Source organism: Rhinoraja longicauda, chromosome 10, assembly GCF_053455715.1.
Source record: "Rhinoraja longicauda isolate Sanriku21f chromosome 10, sRhiLon1.1, whole genome shotgun sequence".
Lineage (NCBI taxonomy): Eukaryota > Metazoa > Chordata > Chondrichthyes > Rajiformes > Arhynchobatidae > Rhinoraja > Rhinoraja longicauda.
Window position 1 is genome coordinate 55,250,019 of NC_135962.1, and position 13,446 is coordinate 55,263,464.

At 48.2% G+C, this 13,446-nt stretch overlaps 1 protein-coding gene across 2 annotated transcripts in view; it reads left to right on the plus strand.

Annotated features, from left to right (window-relative positions):
- Positions 1 to 13,446, plus strand: part of adck1 (aarF domain containing kinase 1) — a 415,946-nt gene that overhangs the window by 193,407 nt on the left and 209,093 nt on the right. For both annotated transcript variants that reach the window (XM_078407231.1, XM_078407232.1), the window contains one exon: positions 12,295 to 12,453. In XM_078407231.1, the coding sequence (XP_078263357.1) occupies positions 12,295 to 12,453 (159 nt within the window). The remainder of the gene's footprint in view (positions 1 to 12,294; positions 12,454 to 13,446) is intronic.

Below are 13,446 nucleotides of genomic sequence, written 5' to 3' on the forward strand. Positions count from 1 at the left end.
GACTCACTGGATGTTTTCAAGAGAGAGTTAGATTTAGCTCTAAGGGCTAAGGGAATCAAGGGATATGGGGAAAAAGCCGGAACCGGGTACTGATTTTGGATGATCAGCCGTGATCATATCATAGACCACAGACAATAGGTGCAGGAGTAGGATATTCGGCCCTTCGAGCCAGCACCTCCAATCACTGTGATCATGGCTGATCATCCACAATCAATACCCCGTTCCTGCCTTCTCCCCATATCTCTTGGCTCAGCTATCTTTAAGAGCTCTATCCAGCTCTCTCTTGAAAGCATCCAGATAATTGACCTCCACTGCCTTCTGAGGCAGAGAATTCCACGGATTCACAACTCTCTGGGTGAAAAGCTTTTCCTCATCTCCGTTCTAAATGGCCTATTGAATGACTGTGCTGGCTCGAAGGGCCGAATGGCCTACTCCTGCAACTATTTTCTATGTTTTCTATGAAGATTAAATGGACAGACTGGACGGGTTCAATAATCTCATCTCTCTGTGGAAAGCAAATAAAAGTGCAGATGCTGGAAAGGAACAGTTGTTGATCTGAAATATAAAACATACAATCAGTACAGCAGAGGGACAGGCCCTTCTGCCCACAATGTCCGTACCAAGGTACAGTTAAAAACTTTTGTTGCGTGATAACCAGTCAGCAGAAAGACAAGGCTCTCGTTGTACCATTTTGGCTGTATTTCGGACACATCCCCCATAAAATAAACATCGACATTTTCATCTAATACATCTAATTTCACCAGCCTGGTGGCGTCAAACAAAGAGTGCTGAAAATCTCTCAGGGAGTTCAGAATGTCTTTTTCATAAACCTCGTACACCTTTGATTTCTGTTTCTTTAGACTGTCGACTGTTGTGGTACAGCATGGAAACAGGCCCTTCCAGCCCACCGAGACCGTGCCGACCAGTGATCGGATTGGTACGCTAGCATTATCCTGCACACTAGGAACGATTTATATTATTCATAAAATGCTGGAGTAACTCAGCAGGTCAGGCAGCATCTCGGGAGAGAAGGAATGGGTGACGTTTCGGGTCGAGACCCTTCTTCAGACTGCAGAAGGGTCTCGACCCGAAACGTCACCCATTCCTTCTCTCCCGAGATGCTGCCTGACCTGCTGAGTTACTCCAGCATTTTGTGAATAAATCGATTTGTACCAGCATCTGCAGTTATTTTCTTATAGGAACGATTTATAATTGTTTTACCGAGGTCAATTAACCTACAAACCCTGTACGTCTTCAGAGTGTAGGAGGAATCCAGAGCACCAGGAGAAAACCCACATGGTCACAGGGAGAACGTACAAACTCCACACAGACGGCGCCTGTAGTCAGGATCGAACCCGGGTCTCTGATACTGTAGGGCAACAACTCTACCGCTGCGCCACCGTGCCGTTTCTCTTTTGGGTTTGATCTTGTACCTTCATAATTCCAGCATTTTTCTGTTTTATTTTAGATTTCCAGTATCTGAGTTACTCCAGCATTTTGTGAATAAATCGATTTGTACCAGCATCTGCAGTTATTTTCTTATACTCTGAGGTAATTTGCTTTAGGACCACCCCAGTATATTTGGCCTCAGTGATACAGGGGCTTCAGGGATGCAGAGGGTTTTGGGTACTGTAACCACCATTACTGATGCATTGGTGTTTCCAGTGACCATTGACATCAGTGGGTGGTTAGAGGCAGGAGGGTCTGTGATAAATATCACATGTCTGATTATGCTCTGCCTATGTAGGGTGGCGTGGTGGCGCAAGGTAGAGTTGCTGCCTTACATCACCAGAGCCCCTGGTTCAATCCTAACTACGGGTGCTGTCTGTACGGAGTTTGTACGTTCTCCCCGTGACCGCGTGGGTTTCCTCCTACACTCCAAAGACGTACAGGTGTGTAGGTTAATAGGATATCAGCCATGATCACATTGAATGGCGGTGCTGGCTCGAAGGGCCGAATGGCCTACTCCTGCACCTATTGTCTATTGATTGGTAAAATTGTAAATTGTCCCTAGCGAGTGTAGGATAGTGTTAATATGCGGGGATCGCTGGTCAGTGCAGACTCGATGGGCCGAAGGGCCTGTTTCCGCGCTCTGTCTCTAAACTGAGAAGCTAAACTATAATTGCACCTTTTATCCAAATTGTAATTGACTATCTGTGGAAACTGTTTCCAATTTCTAACCGAAACGAGAGATCAGCAACCCCCTTTTAAATCAATAGCTAACATTGGACAGCAATCTTCCTATTGTTGCTTCGGGTGATTTAATGTTAATGGACTCGGTTTGTTTTCTGACACATGAAATATGATTCTCAGTTATTGTGGTGAGGCTGCTATTTTCCTCCGCTTATCTCTTGCATATGCTTTGCCTGTGTCAAAGGAAGCCCTGTATCCATGCTGTGCGCGAGCGAGTATGTCCAGCACCCCCAGGGGCTTGAGAGAACGCAGTTACAAACACTTAAGAAAACTCATTTTCCCCCACACAAAAAAAAAGCGATATTCACAATTGAGAAATGACCCCCTCCCGCCCGTGAGGGATGAATTTTAAACGCCACATTCACACTCGTTGCTCAGCGTTGATAAGATAGTTCAGCCACTGAAGCTAAGGAGCGCGTTTTTTTTCTGTGAATAATTTTCAGTTTTCATTTCATTTCTTTTACATTGCATTTTCAGGAATATTAATATTTAACCAGAGGTCTTTAACTAGTTTAACAAAATGACTTTGTTTTCTTCATCTTTTTTTCTTAATTCCAATAATCCTAATTGGTGTCAAGGCGATTTGTATTCAGTATTTCCTTCAGCAGAACTCAAAACCATCCTGTGAATGGGCGGCACGGTGGCGCAGAGGTAGAGTTGCTGCCTTATAGCGCCGGAGTCCATCCTGACCACGGGTGCCGTCTGTGCGGAGTTTGTACGTTCTCCCCGTGACCCGCACGCGTTTTCTCCGGGTGCTCCGGTTTCCTCCCACACTCCAAAGACGCACAGGTTTGTCGGCTAATTGGCTTCGGTAAAATTTGTAGATTGTCCCCAGTGTGTCTAGGAAGGCGTTAGTGTACGGGGATCACTGGACGGCATGGACTCGGTGGGCCGAAGGGCCTGCTTCCGCGTTGTATCTCTAAACTAACATTAAATGAGAATTTTGCCTCTCCTTTGTCTGATTCCCCCAGTCCGCACAACTTGTTCAGTATCTGATAGACACAAAAAGCTGGAGTAACTCAGCGCGTCAGACAGTGACTCGGGAGAAAAGGAGTCACTCCAGCTTTTTTGCGTATCTTCGGTTTAAACCACCATCTGCAGTTTCTTCCTACACATTTGATCAGTGTCTGGATTGGATAGGACAGGTGGAATTTCATTCATATCTCTGGAGCATCAGACTCACACATCACCTTCATATCTCACTGTTTCCATCTACTGCTGCATATCTCTGTCATTTTACCTGCATTACAATAATTTGACACAAGCATGCAGGCCACAGGGGAAAATGTAATCCATCTATTTTCCCTTTGCTGTGGGGATGCGGGTAGAACTAAATCCATCACGCCTTCCAACTTGCTCTGACAAGCATGTCTTTCTGGTGCCAAATCTCCTTCAATGGTGAAATAGAAACATAGAATACAGGTGCAGAAGGAGGCCATTTGGCCCTTCATTGTGATCACGGCTGATCATCCACAATCAGTAACCCGTGCCTGCCTTCTCCCCATATCCCTTGATTCCGCTTGCCCCTCGAGCTCTATCTAACTCTCTTTTTTAAATTCATCCAGTGAATTGGCCTCCACTGCCTTCTGTAGCAGATAATTCCACAAATTCACAACTCTCTGGGTGAAAAAGATTTTTCACATCTCAGTTTTATTCTTTTTTATTCTTTTATTCTTAGACTGTGGCCCCTGGTTCTGGACCCCCCCCAACATTGGGAACATTTTTCCTGCACCTAGCTTGTCCAGTCTTTTTATAATTTTATACGTTGTCGGGGATTGATGGGGATTGCAGGATATCCATCCACCCAGTGACAAAAACGGGAGCATTTACCCGGATGCTTAGTTTAATTCAGTCTAGAGATACAGCGCGGAAACAGGCCCTTCGATCCACCGCGTCCGCGCCGACCAGCGATCCCCGAACATTAGCACCATCCTACGCACTGGGGACAATTTACTATTTTTACCGAAGCCAATTAACCTCCAATCTTGTACATCTTTAGAGTGTGGGAGGAAACTGGAGCACCTGAAGAAAACCCACCCAGGTTACGGGGAGAACGTACAAACTCCGTTCAGACAGCACCCAAATTCAGGATCGAACCAGGGTCTCTGGCGCTGTAAATAGGGAGTAAGTAGGGTGAATGTTCCATTTTGGTCACCATGTTATAGGGAAGACATGAAGCAGGAAAGGGTGCAGTGAAGATTTATGTTGCTAGGACTCGAAGGCCTGAACTATTGTGATAAGTTGAGCAGGCTAGGACTTGGAGCGCGGGAGGATAAGGGGTGATTTCATGGAGGTGTTTAAAAACTTGATGTACACAGACTGAATGCACAGTCTTTTACCCAGAGTCGGGGAATCAAGAACCAGAGGACATGTAATAGGTTTAGGCTGAGAGGGTAAAGATTTAATAGGAAATTGAGACACTTTTTTTTCACTCAAAAGGTGGTGGGTATATGGAACAAATTGCTGTCGATCAGACAGATAAAATAACAGCGCTTAAAAGATACTTGGACAAGTACACAGATTTGAAGGTTTTAGAGGAATATGGTCCAAATGCAGGAAAATTAGAGAGCTTCGAGGCGGCATCTTGGTCAGTATGGATTAGTTGGGCCAAAGGGCCTGCTTTTTGTGTGTCTTCCATGCCTATCCATGCATGAATAAGGGGTTGGCCATTTGGAATGGAGATCATATCATATATATACAGCGCGGAAACAGGCCTTTTCGGCCCACCAAGTCCACGCCGCCCAGCGATCCCCGCACACTAACACTATTAACATTATCCTACACACACTAGGGACAATTTTTACATTTACCCAGCCAATTAACCTACATACCTGTACGTCTTTGGAGTGTGGGAGGAAACCGAAGATCTCGGAGAAAACCCACGCAGATCACGGGGAGAACGTACAAACTCCTTACCCGTAGTCAGGATCGAACCTGAGTCTCCGGCGCTGCATTCGCTGTAAAGCAGCAACTCTACCGCTGCGCTACCGTGCCGCCTGAGGAAAAACCTTTTCACTCAGAGTTGTGAATCTGTGGAATTCTCTGCCTCAGAAGGCAGTGGAGGCCAATTCTCTGGATGCTTTCAAGAGAGAGTTAGATCGAGCTCTTATTGATAGCAGAGTCAAGGGATATGGGGAGAGGGCAGGAACGAGGTACTGATTCTGGATGATCAGCCACGATCACGGTGAATGGCGGTGCTGGCTCGAAGGGCCGAATGGCCTACTCCTGCACCTATTGTCTATTGTCTATATCAAGGAGCCTAACTAAAAGCCTCTTGTGTCTTGATCATAACTACCTCTCCTGCCAGCTGGGAAGGGTACAGAGAAGATTTACGAGGATGTTGCCAGGACTAGAGGGTGTGAGCCATAGGGAGAGGTTGAGTAGGCTGGGACTCTATTCCTTGGAGCGCAGGAGGATGAGGGGTGATCTTATTGAGGTGTATAAAATCATGAGAGGAATAGATCGGGTAGATGCACAGAGACTCGTGCCTGAAGTTGTTGTATCGAGGACCAGATGACATTGGTTTAAAATGAAAAGGAAAAGATTTAATAGGAATCTGAGGGGTAACCTTTTCACACAAAGGGTGGTGGGTGTATGGAACAAGCTGCCAGAGGAGGTAGTTGAGCAAGGACTATCCCAATATATAAGAAACAATTAGACAGGTACGTGGATAGGACAGGTTTGGATATGGACCAAATGCGTGCAGGTGGGACTGGTGTAGCTGTGACATGTTGGTCGGTGTGAGCGAGTTGGGCCGAAGGGCCTGTTTCCACACTGTGTCGCTCCATGACTCTGTGTCCAACCCTGGCAGTGCATTCCTGGCACCCACCACTCTCCAAGATGTGTTGCCCTGCATATCTATCTATTATATTACTAAAACTCTCATCTTGTATGTATTTATGTTGTTCCCAAAATACAGCCAAAACGGTACACGATAGCGCAACAATGTTAGGGGCACATTACTCACATTTCGTCTGTGGTGTGCAGTAGCAAGTTTCGTTCAAATTGTTCTGCTATTTTAAAAGTTATTCATTTTATAAATTTTATACTGTGAATGGGCCGGGCAGCCGTGCCTGCTCAGTTGGGACCCGTTGATCTAAGACTTACGTGTTCATCTTGCATCACAACGGTAAGATGGCCGCCGGATCGGCGCGTGCGCAGTTGTGGGAGGGTTGCCGGGGAGGATCAGCATCCGTCCTGGCGTGCCCCGCGCCTGACCTTCCTCCCGTGGTGCAGCGCAGCATCAGAGAGAAGGCCAAAGAAGATGGCCGCCGGCAGGACGAACATGTGGCAACGCCTTGCGGCCGCTCTCCTGCTGCTGTCCTCCGCGATGGCCGCCTGGGGTCGGGATGAGTGGCTCCCTCTCCCCTTTCCCCTTCCCCCTCTCCTCCCCTCGCCCGCCCCCGGCCCCTGGCTGGCAACGGGCCCACGGGCTGTCAGTTGGGGGAGGGTTGCCGGGCCCGCAGGAGAGGTTTGGACCCGACGGGTCCACGGCTCGTCTAGTCTCCTTTAAACTTTGCCCCTCTCAGCTTAAAGCCATGCCCTCGAAAAGAAGCTAAAGGGTTTCATATCTTGTGATCCATCTTATACTTATCAATGCGGCATTTGAATCTCCCTTCAAACGTATCTCAGTTTTACAGGCAATAAACCAATTAATATTACCGTAGCAAATGTTCTACTCCGAATGTTCTTGTGCTGTCTGCTGCTTTGTGAACTCCCAGCACAAATCTGTAGATCTGTAGCCTTCTTCTACTCCTCTATTTTCTTTGCTCAGCATCCCGCGGTTAAGTTGCAGCTTTTTAATTAGTGCAGAGTACACCGTTAAAGCTACGATTTATGCAATTAGTACCACACACTTTCAAAGTATTTCAAGTTCACACAAAATTAAGTGGCGCTTGGTGTTTATGGGTTGGTTGTCCTCAAGGCAGGTTCTCCTCGTGCTTCCCATGCTGAATGATATCTGAGAATTACAAATTATACCAGATGTTAACAGTGCTCATGTTTATCATGGCGTGCCAGTGACGGACGCAGTGTGAATTGCGTTTCAGAGATATCAATCGTCAATCAGCCTTTCCTCGAGTATTTATGTAGCTGCCTGTAACCAGCAGATAGAGTCATGGGGCCATACAGCGCGGAAACAGGCCCATCGGCCCAACTTCATGCATTCAAGAGAGAGCTAGATAGAGCTCTTAAGGATACAATAGACAATAGACAATAGACAATAGGTGCAGGAGGAGGCCATTCGGCCCTTCGAGCGTTCAATGTGATCATGGCTGAACATTCTCAATCAGTACCCCGTTCCTGCCTTCTCCCCATACCCCCTGACTCCGCTATCCTTAAGAGATCTATCTAGCTCTCTCTTGAATGCATTCAGAGAATTGGCCTCCACTGCCTTCTGAGGCAGAGAATTCCACAGATTCACAACTCTCTGACTGAAAAAGATTTTCCTCATCTCAGTTCTAAATGGCCTACCCCTTATTCTTAAAGTAGCGGAGTCAGGGGGTATGGGGAGAAGGTAGGAACGGGGTACTGATTGAGAATGATCAGCCATGATCACATTGAATGGTGGTGCTGGCTCGAAGGGCCGAATGGCCTACTCCTGCACCTATTGTGTACCTGTCCAAGTGTCTTTTAAATGTTGTTATAGTACCTTCCTCAACTGACCCCTCTGGCATCTACCCACCACCCTCTGATAGAACACGCTCCATCATAAGATGGCACAGCGGTAATGTTGCTGCCACACAGCACCAGAGGCCCGGGTTCAATCCTGACTGCGGGTGCTGTCTGTACGGAGTTTGTATGTTCTCCCTGTGACCACGTGGGATTTTTCCGGGTGCTCCGTTTTCTTCCCACATTCCAAAGACGTGCAGGTTTGTAAGTTAATTGGCTTGTGTAAATTGTCCCTAGTGTGTAGGATAGAACCAGTGTACAGGTGATCGCTGGCTGATGCAGACTCAGTGGGCCAAAGGGCCCGTTTCCATGATGTATCTCTAAACGAAACTAAGTCACCAGGTGGCGCCAGCAATGGCTGCCTCGCCAACAGTCTGTCCCTTCCTACTTTATTGTTTTTTTTAGTATGTGTTAAATGTATGTTTTAGTGTTCTTTAGCTTGTTTTATGTGGGGGGGGGGTGTTGGGGGAAACTTTTTTAAATCTCTTACCTCGACGGAGGTGCGATTTGTTTTCCGTATATTATCTCCGTCCGCACTGCGGCCTAACATCGTGGAGTTGGTGGCCTTTGCTAGAGACCGACCTCGGGAGCTCCAAGCCTCAGGAGCTTTGATCGCCCCGACACGGGGGCTTCGATCGCCCCGACACGGGGGCTTCGATCGCCCCGACACGGGGGCTTCGATCGCCCCGACGCGGGGGCTTCGATCGCCCCGACACGGCGACTTTGATCGCCCTGTCTGCGGATGGTTCGACTGCGGGTGAAGGGGTAAAGATTGAATAGGAATCCAAGGGGCAGTATTTTCACACAAAGGGTGGCGGGTGTATGGAACAAGCTGCAGAGGAGGTAGTTGATGCTGGGACTATCCCATCTTTTAAGAAACAGTTGGACAGGTACATGGATAGGACAGGTTTAGAGGGACATGGACCAAGCCGAGGTAGGTGGAACTAGTGTAGCTGGCACATTGTTGCCTGGTGTGTAGCATTGCCAACTGTCTCGTATTAACCGGGACATCCCTTATTTTGGGCTAAATTGCTGTGTTCCATACGGGACCACTGTATGCCTGGACACAGTAGGCCCGGACACTGTAGGCCCAGACACTCTAAGCCCGGACACTGTAGGCCCGGATACTTTAGCCCGGGGGCTGCTGTAGTTCCGGACAGTGTAGGCCCGGGCACCGCCTAACGGAGGTTGGGTAGCAACCTGCCTCTCGGCCCGAGTGGCTGCCATTGGTGGAGCGGGAGCACGTGGCCGTTGGCTGGGTGAGGTCATGTGTGGCGCAGGGCGGTGACGTCACCTTGCCCTTTATTTGGGAGTGAGGAAGTTGGCAACCCTACCGGTGTGGGCGAGTTGGGCCGAAGGGCCTGTTTCCCCACTGTATCACTCTATGACTCTACATGGATAGAAAAGGTTCCGAGGGATAATGGGGCAAATGCAGCCAAACTGGACCAGCTCCAGTAGGCAACATGGTTGACGTGGACAAGTTGGGCTAAAAGGCTTGTTTCCATGTTGCATCGCACAAAGGAGAGAACACAAATAATGAGTCCTGTGCCTTTTGCTATAACACAGTTGGTCCCATTACACATCCTTCTATCTCCCATTGGAGTAACGTCAGAATGAGACCAGCTGTCTGTTTTTTTCCCCTGTTTCCTTATTAATTTTCATAACTCTTTCACCTGCTTTTTCTTCAGTGAATTTGAATAGGATATTATTCGAGGGATTTTTTTCTTTAGAACGATATACAGTTTTTGTAAGAAAATTACTGCAGATGCTGGTACAAATCGAAGGTATTTATTTCACAAAATGCTGGAGTAACTCAGCAGGCCAGGCAGTATCTCAGGAGAGATGGAATGGGTGACGTTTCGGGTCGAGACCCTTCCTCTTCCCAACTCTCATGAAAGTTTGAAACTCCTGCAGTGTTCAATGCCCATGATTGTCCGAGCAGCAGTTCTTCACGTTTTGGACTTTTTAACACAAAGGTTTTTGGATTTGCGTCTATTCACATACGGATGGTACAAACATCTGTGCAATGGCGCAGCGGGCAGAGTTGCTGTGGCCTCACAGCGCCAGAGACCCGGGTTCAATCCTCACACCGGGTGCTGCCTGTGTAGAACTTGCACGTTCTCCCCGTGACCGCGTGGGTTTCCTCTGAGTGCTCCGGTTTCCACCCGCGTCGCTAACGATTGCGGGCTTGCAGGTTAAATGCGTAGGAAAAGAACTGCAGGTGCTGGTTTATACCGAAGGTAGACACAAAGCGCTGGAGTAACTCAACGGGTCAGGCAGCATCTCTGGAGAAAAGGAATAGGTGAGGTTTCCAGGTCGGAAACCTCCTTCTGCAGTTGTACAGGGCCCTAGTGAGACCGCACCTGGAGTACTGTGTGCAGTTTTGGTCTCCAAATTTGAGGAAGGATATTCTTGCTATTGAGGGCGTGCAGCGTAGGTTTACTAGGTTAATTCCCGGAATGGCGGGACTGTCATATGTTGAAAGAATGGAGCGACTAGGCTTGTATACACTGGAATTTAGAAGGATGAGAGGGGATCTTATCGAAACATATAAGATTATTAAGGGGTTGGACACGTTAGAGGCAGGAAACATGTTCCCAATGTTGGGGGAGTCCAGAACCAGGGGCCACAGTTTAAGAATAAGGGGTAGGCCATTTAGAACGGAGATGAGGAAAAACCTTTTCAGTCAGAGAGTTGTGAATCTGTGGAATTCTCTGCCTCAGAAGGCAGTGGAGGCCAATTCTCTGAAAGCATTCAAGAGAGAGCTAGATAGAGCTCTTAAGGATAGCGGAGTCAGGGGGTATGGGGAGAAGGCAGGAACGGGGTACTGATTGAGAATGATCAGCCATGATCACATTGAATGGTGGTGCTGGCTCGAAGGGCCGAATGGCCTACTCCTGCACCTATTGTCTATTGTCTATTGTCTTCAGACTTCAGACAGGTTTGTAGGTTAATTGGCCTCTGTCAATGAGGAAAGTGGGATAACATAGAATTAGTGTGACCAATGGTCAGAATGGACTCGGTGGGCCATAGAACCAATTTCCATGCTGTATTATTCAATTGAATTTATTGTCCATCCTTAATTGTCCTTCACAAGGTGGTGGTGAGCTGTCTTCGTGAAGACCTGTAGCATGTGCAACGAAGGTACATGCACCTCCCATGGGGGAGGGAGGTCCAGCATAGATTCGGGATTGATGCAGTTTTGACCCAAATGGCTACTGTTCGCTTTCCATCCACAGATGCTGCTCGACCCACTGAGTCCCTCCAACAGATTGCTTGTTGCTTCACATTCCAGGACCCGCAATCTCCCGTGCCTCCAGTACTCATTGGACGTCATTGGACTGGACCAAAGATACTAGAGGAACAAGATGAACCACTCAGTCGAAATCGCCTTTGCTGAAGTGTAGTGCGCAAAGGAGCGGGACGGCCGCCATTTTAGCAGGCAAAACCCGCCTCTCGCAGTGTAATCAGTGTTGTGGGGGAACAGTATGTGTGATGATACCATTAGAATGCAGAATATATTTCGTCCATCAATTCATAGATTGTCGTTATTATTCTTTTAAAATGTTTCTGCAAGTTTCTGCCTACTAAAATGGCGCCGTGATAGACTACGGTTTTTGGGGTCGAGTGGTCTATCTTGTTCCTCTAGTATCTTTGGACTGGACTACAGCATCTTAAAGAAACAGCAGAGAAGCGAGAGGCTGCAGATGCTGGATTGCGGAGGGAAAAACACCCTGTTCAGTTTGGTTTATTGTCATGTGCACATGTCACATGTCATGCCCAGTATGGTCACTTTACTCAGTGACCTTTGCTTTCCAGACAACTCCCTGCACGAGGTTACAGGATTGGGAAGAACTGCAGGATCAGACAGTTCAGTTCAGCTTAGTTTATCGTCACGTGTACCAAGGTACAGTGAAAGGCTTTTGTTGCGTGCTAGCCAGTCAGCGGAAAGACAACACATGGTTACAATCGAGCCATTTATGGTGTATAGATACATGATAAGGGAATAACGTTTAGTGCAAGGTAAAGCCAGCAAAGTCCGATCAAAGATAGTCCGAGGGTCACCAATGAGGTAGATAGTAGTTCAGCACTGCTCTCTGGTTGTGGTGGGATGATTCAGTTGCCTGATGACAGCTGGGAGGAAACTGTCCCTGAATCCGGAGGTGTGCGTTTTCACACTTCTGTACCTTTTGCCCGATGGGAGAGGGGAGAAGAGGGAGTGGCCAGGGTGAGACTGGTCCTTGATTGTGCTGCTGACCTTGCCGAGGCATCGTGAGGTATAAATGAAGTCAATGGAAGGCAGTTGGTGTGACTGCCAGGGGATCTCGGCGGGTCAGGCAGCATCTGTGGAGCGGAATGGACGGTTGACGTTTCAGCTCAGGGAACCTTCAGAGGGATGGGAACCAACGGAGACTGCTTGTGTTTTGACAGATCACCCAGCTGTTTGCCAGCTTTGATGAAGCCCCACTGGGCACTGCGTCCTGGGCACAGGTCCATAAAGTAGTATTGCACGACGGGAGGACGGTGGCACTTAAAGTCCAGCATCCCAAAGTGCGGAGCCAGTGCGCCAAGGACATCATCTTGATGGAGGTAAGTGAGACCTTTTAGTTTTAGTTTACTTTAGAGATACAGTGTGGAAACAGGTCCTTCGGCCCACCGTGTCCGCGCCGACCAGCGATCCCCGCACACTAACAACGTCTTACACGCACGCTCGGGACAATTCACAATTTTACCAAGCCAATTAGCATGCAGTCTGAAACAGAGAAACATGGAAAATAGGTGCAGGAGGAGGCCATTTGGCCCTTTCGAGCCAGCACCGCCATTCATTGTGATCATGGCTGAACATCCACAATCAGTAGCCTGTGCCCAACTTCTCCCCATATCCCTTGATTCCACTAGCCCCCGGAGCTCTATCTGACTCTGAAGAAGGGTCTCGTCCCGAAATGTCACCCAATCCTTCTCTCCTGAGATGCTGCCTGACCCGCTGAGTTACTCCAGCATTGCGTGTCTACCTTCGTCTTTGGAGTGTTGGGCGAAACCGGAGCTCCCGGAGAAAACCCACGCAGGTCACGGGGAGAACGTGCAAACTCCGTGGTCAGGATCGAACCCGGGCCTCTGGCGCTGTGAGGCGGCAAATCTACCGCTGCGCCACCGCGCCGCCACTTTTGATGAAGCCTTCTGAAGCAATGGGCCTGATACTTGGAGCACTGGGTCCTTGACGACAACGACCTCACTAGATGCCTTGCTTTTGCAGATCGTTGGGCAAGAAATTCATGCTTGATGTTTTCTGCTCCTAACACTGCAACCTCTTCCTCATTCCTAAGTAACGGCAGCTTAAGAGTCCCTGAGGAAATTATTGCCCAGTATGACATGTAAGGTACAACACAGAAACAAGATCAGCTAAAGACTATCTGACCCATTCTGACGGAGATTGAGGGGCGACCTGATGGAACTATATAAAATGTTGCGAGACGTAGATAGGGTAGACAGTCAGAACCTTTCTCCCTGGGTGAAAATGTCAAAGACTAGAGGGCATAGTTTTAATGTGAGAGGGGTAAAGTTTAAAGGAGATGTGCAGAGAAC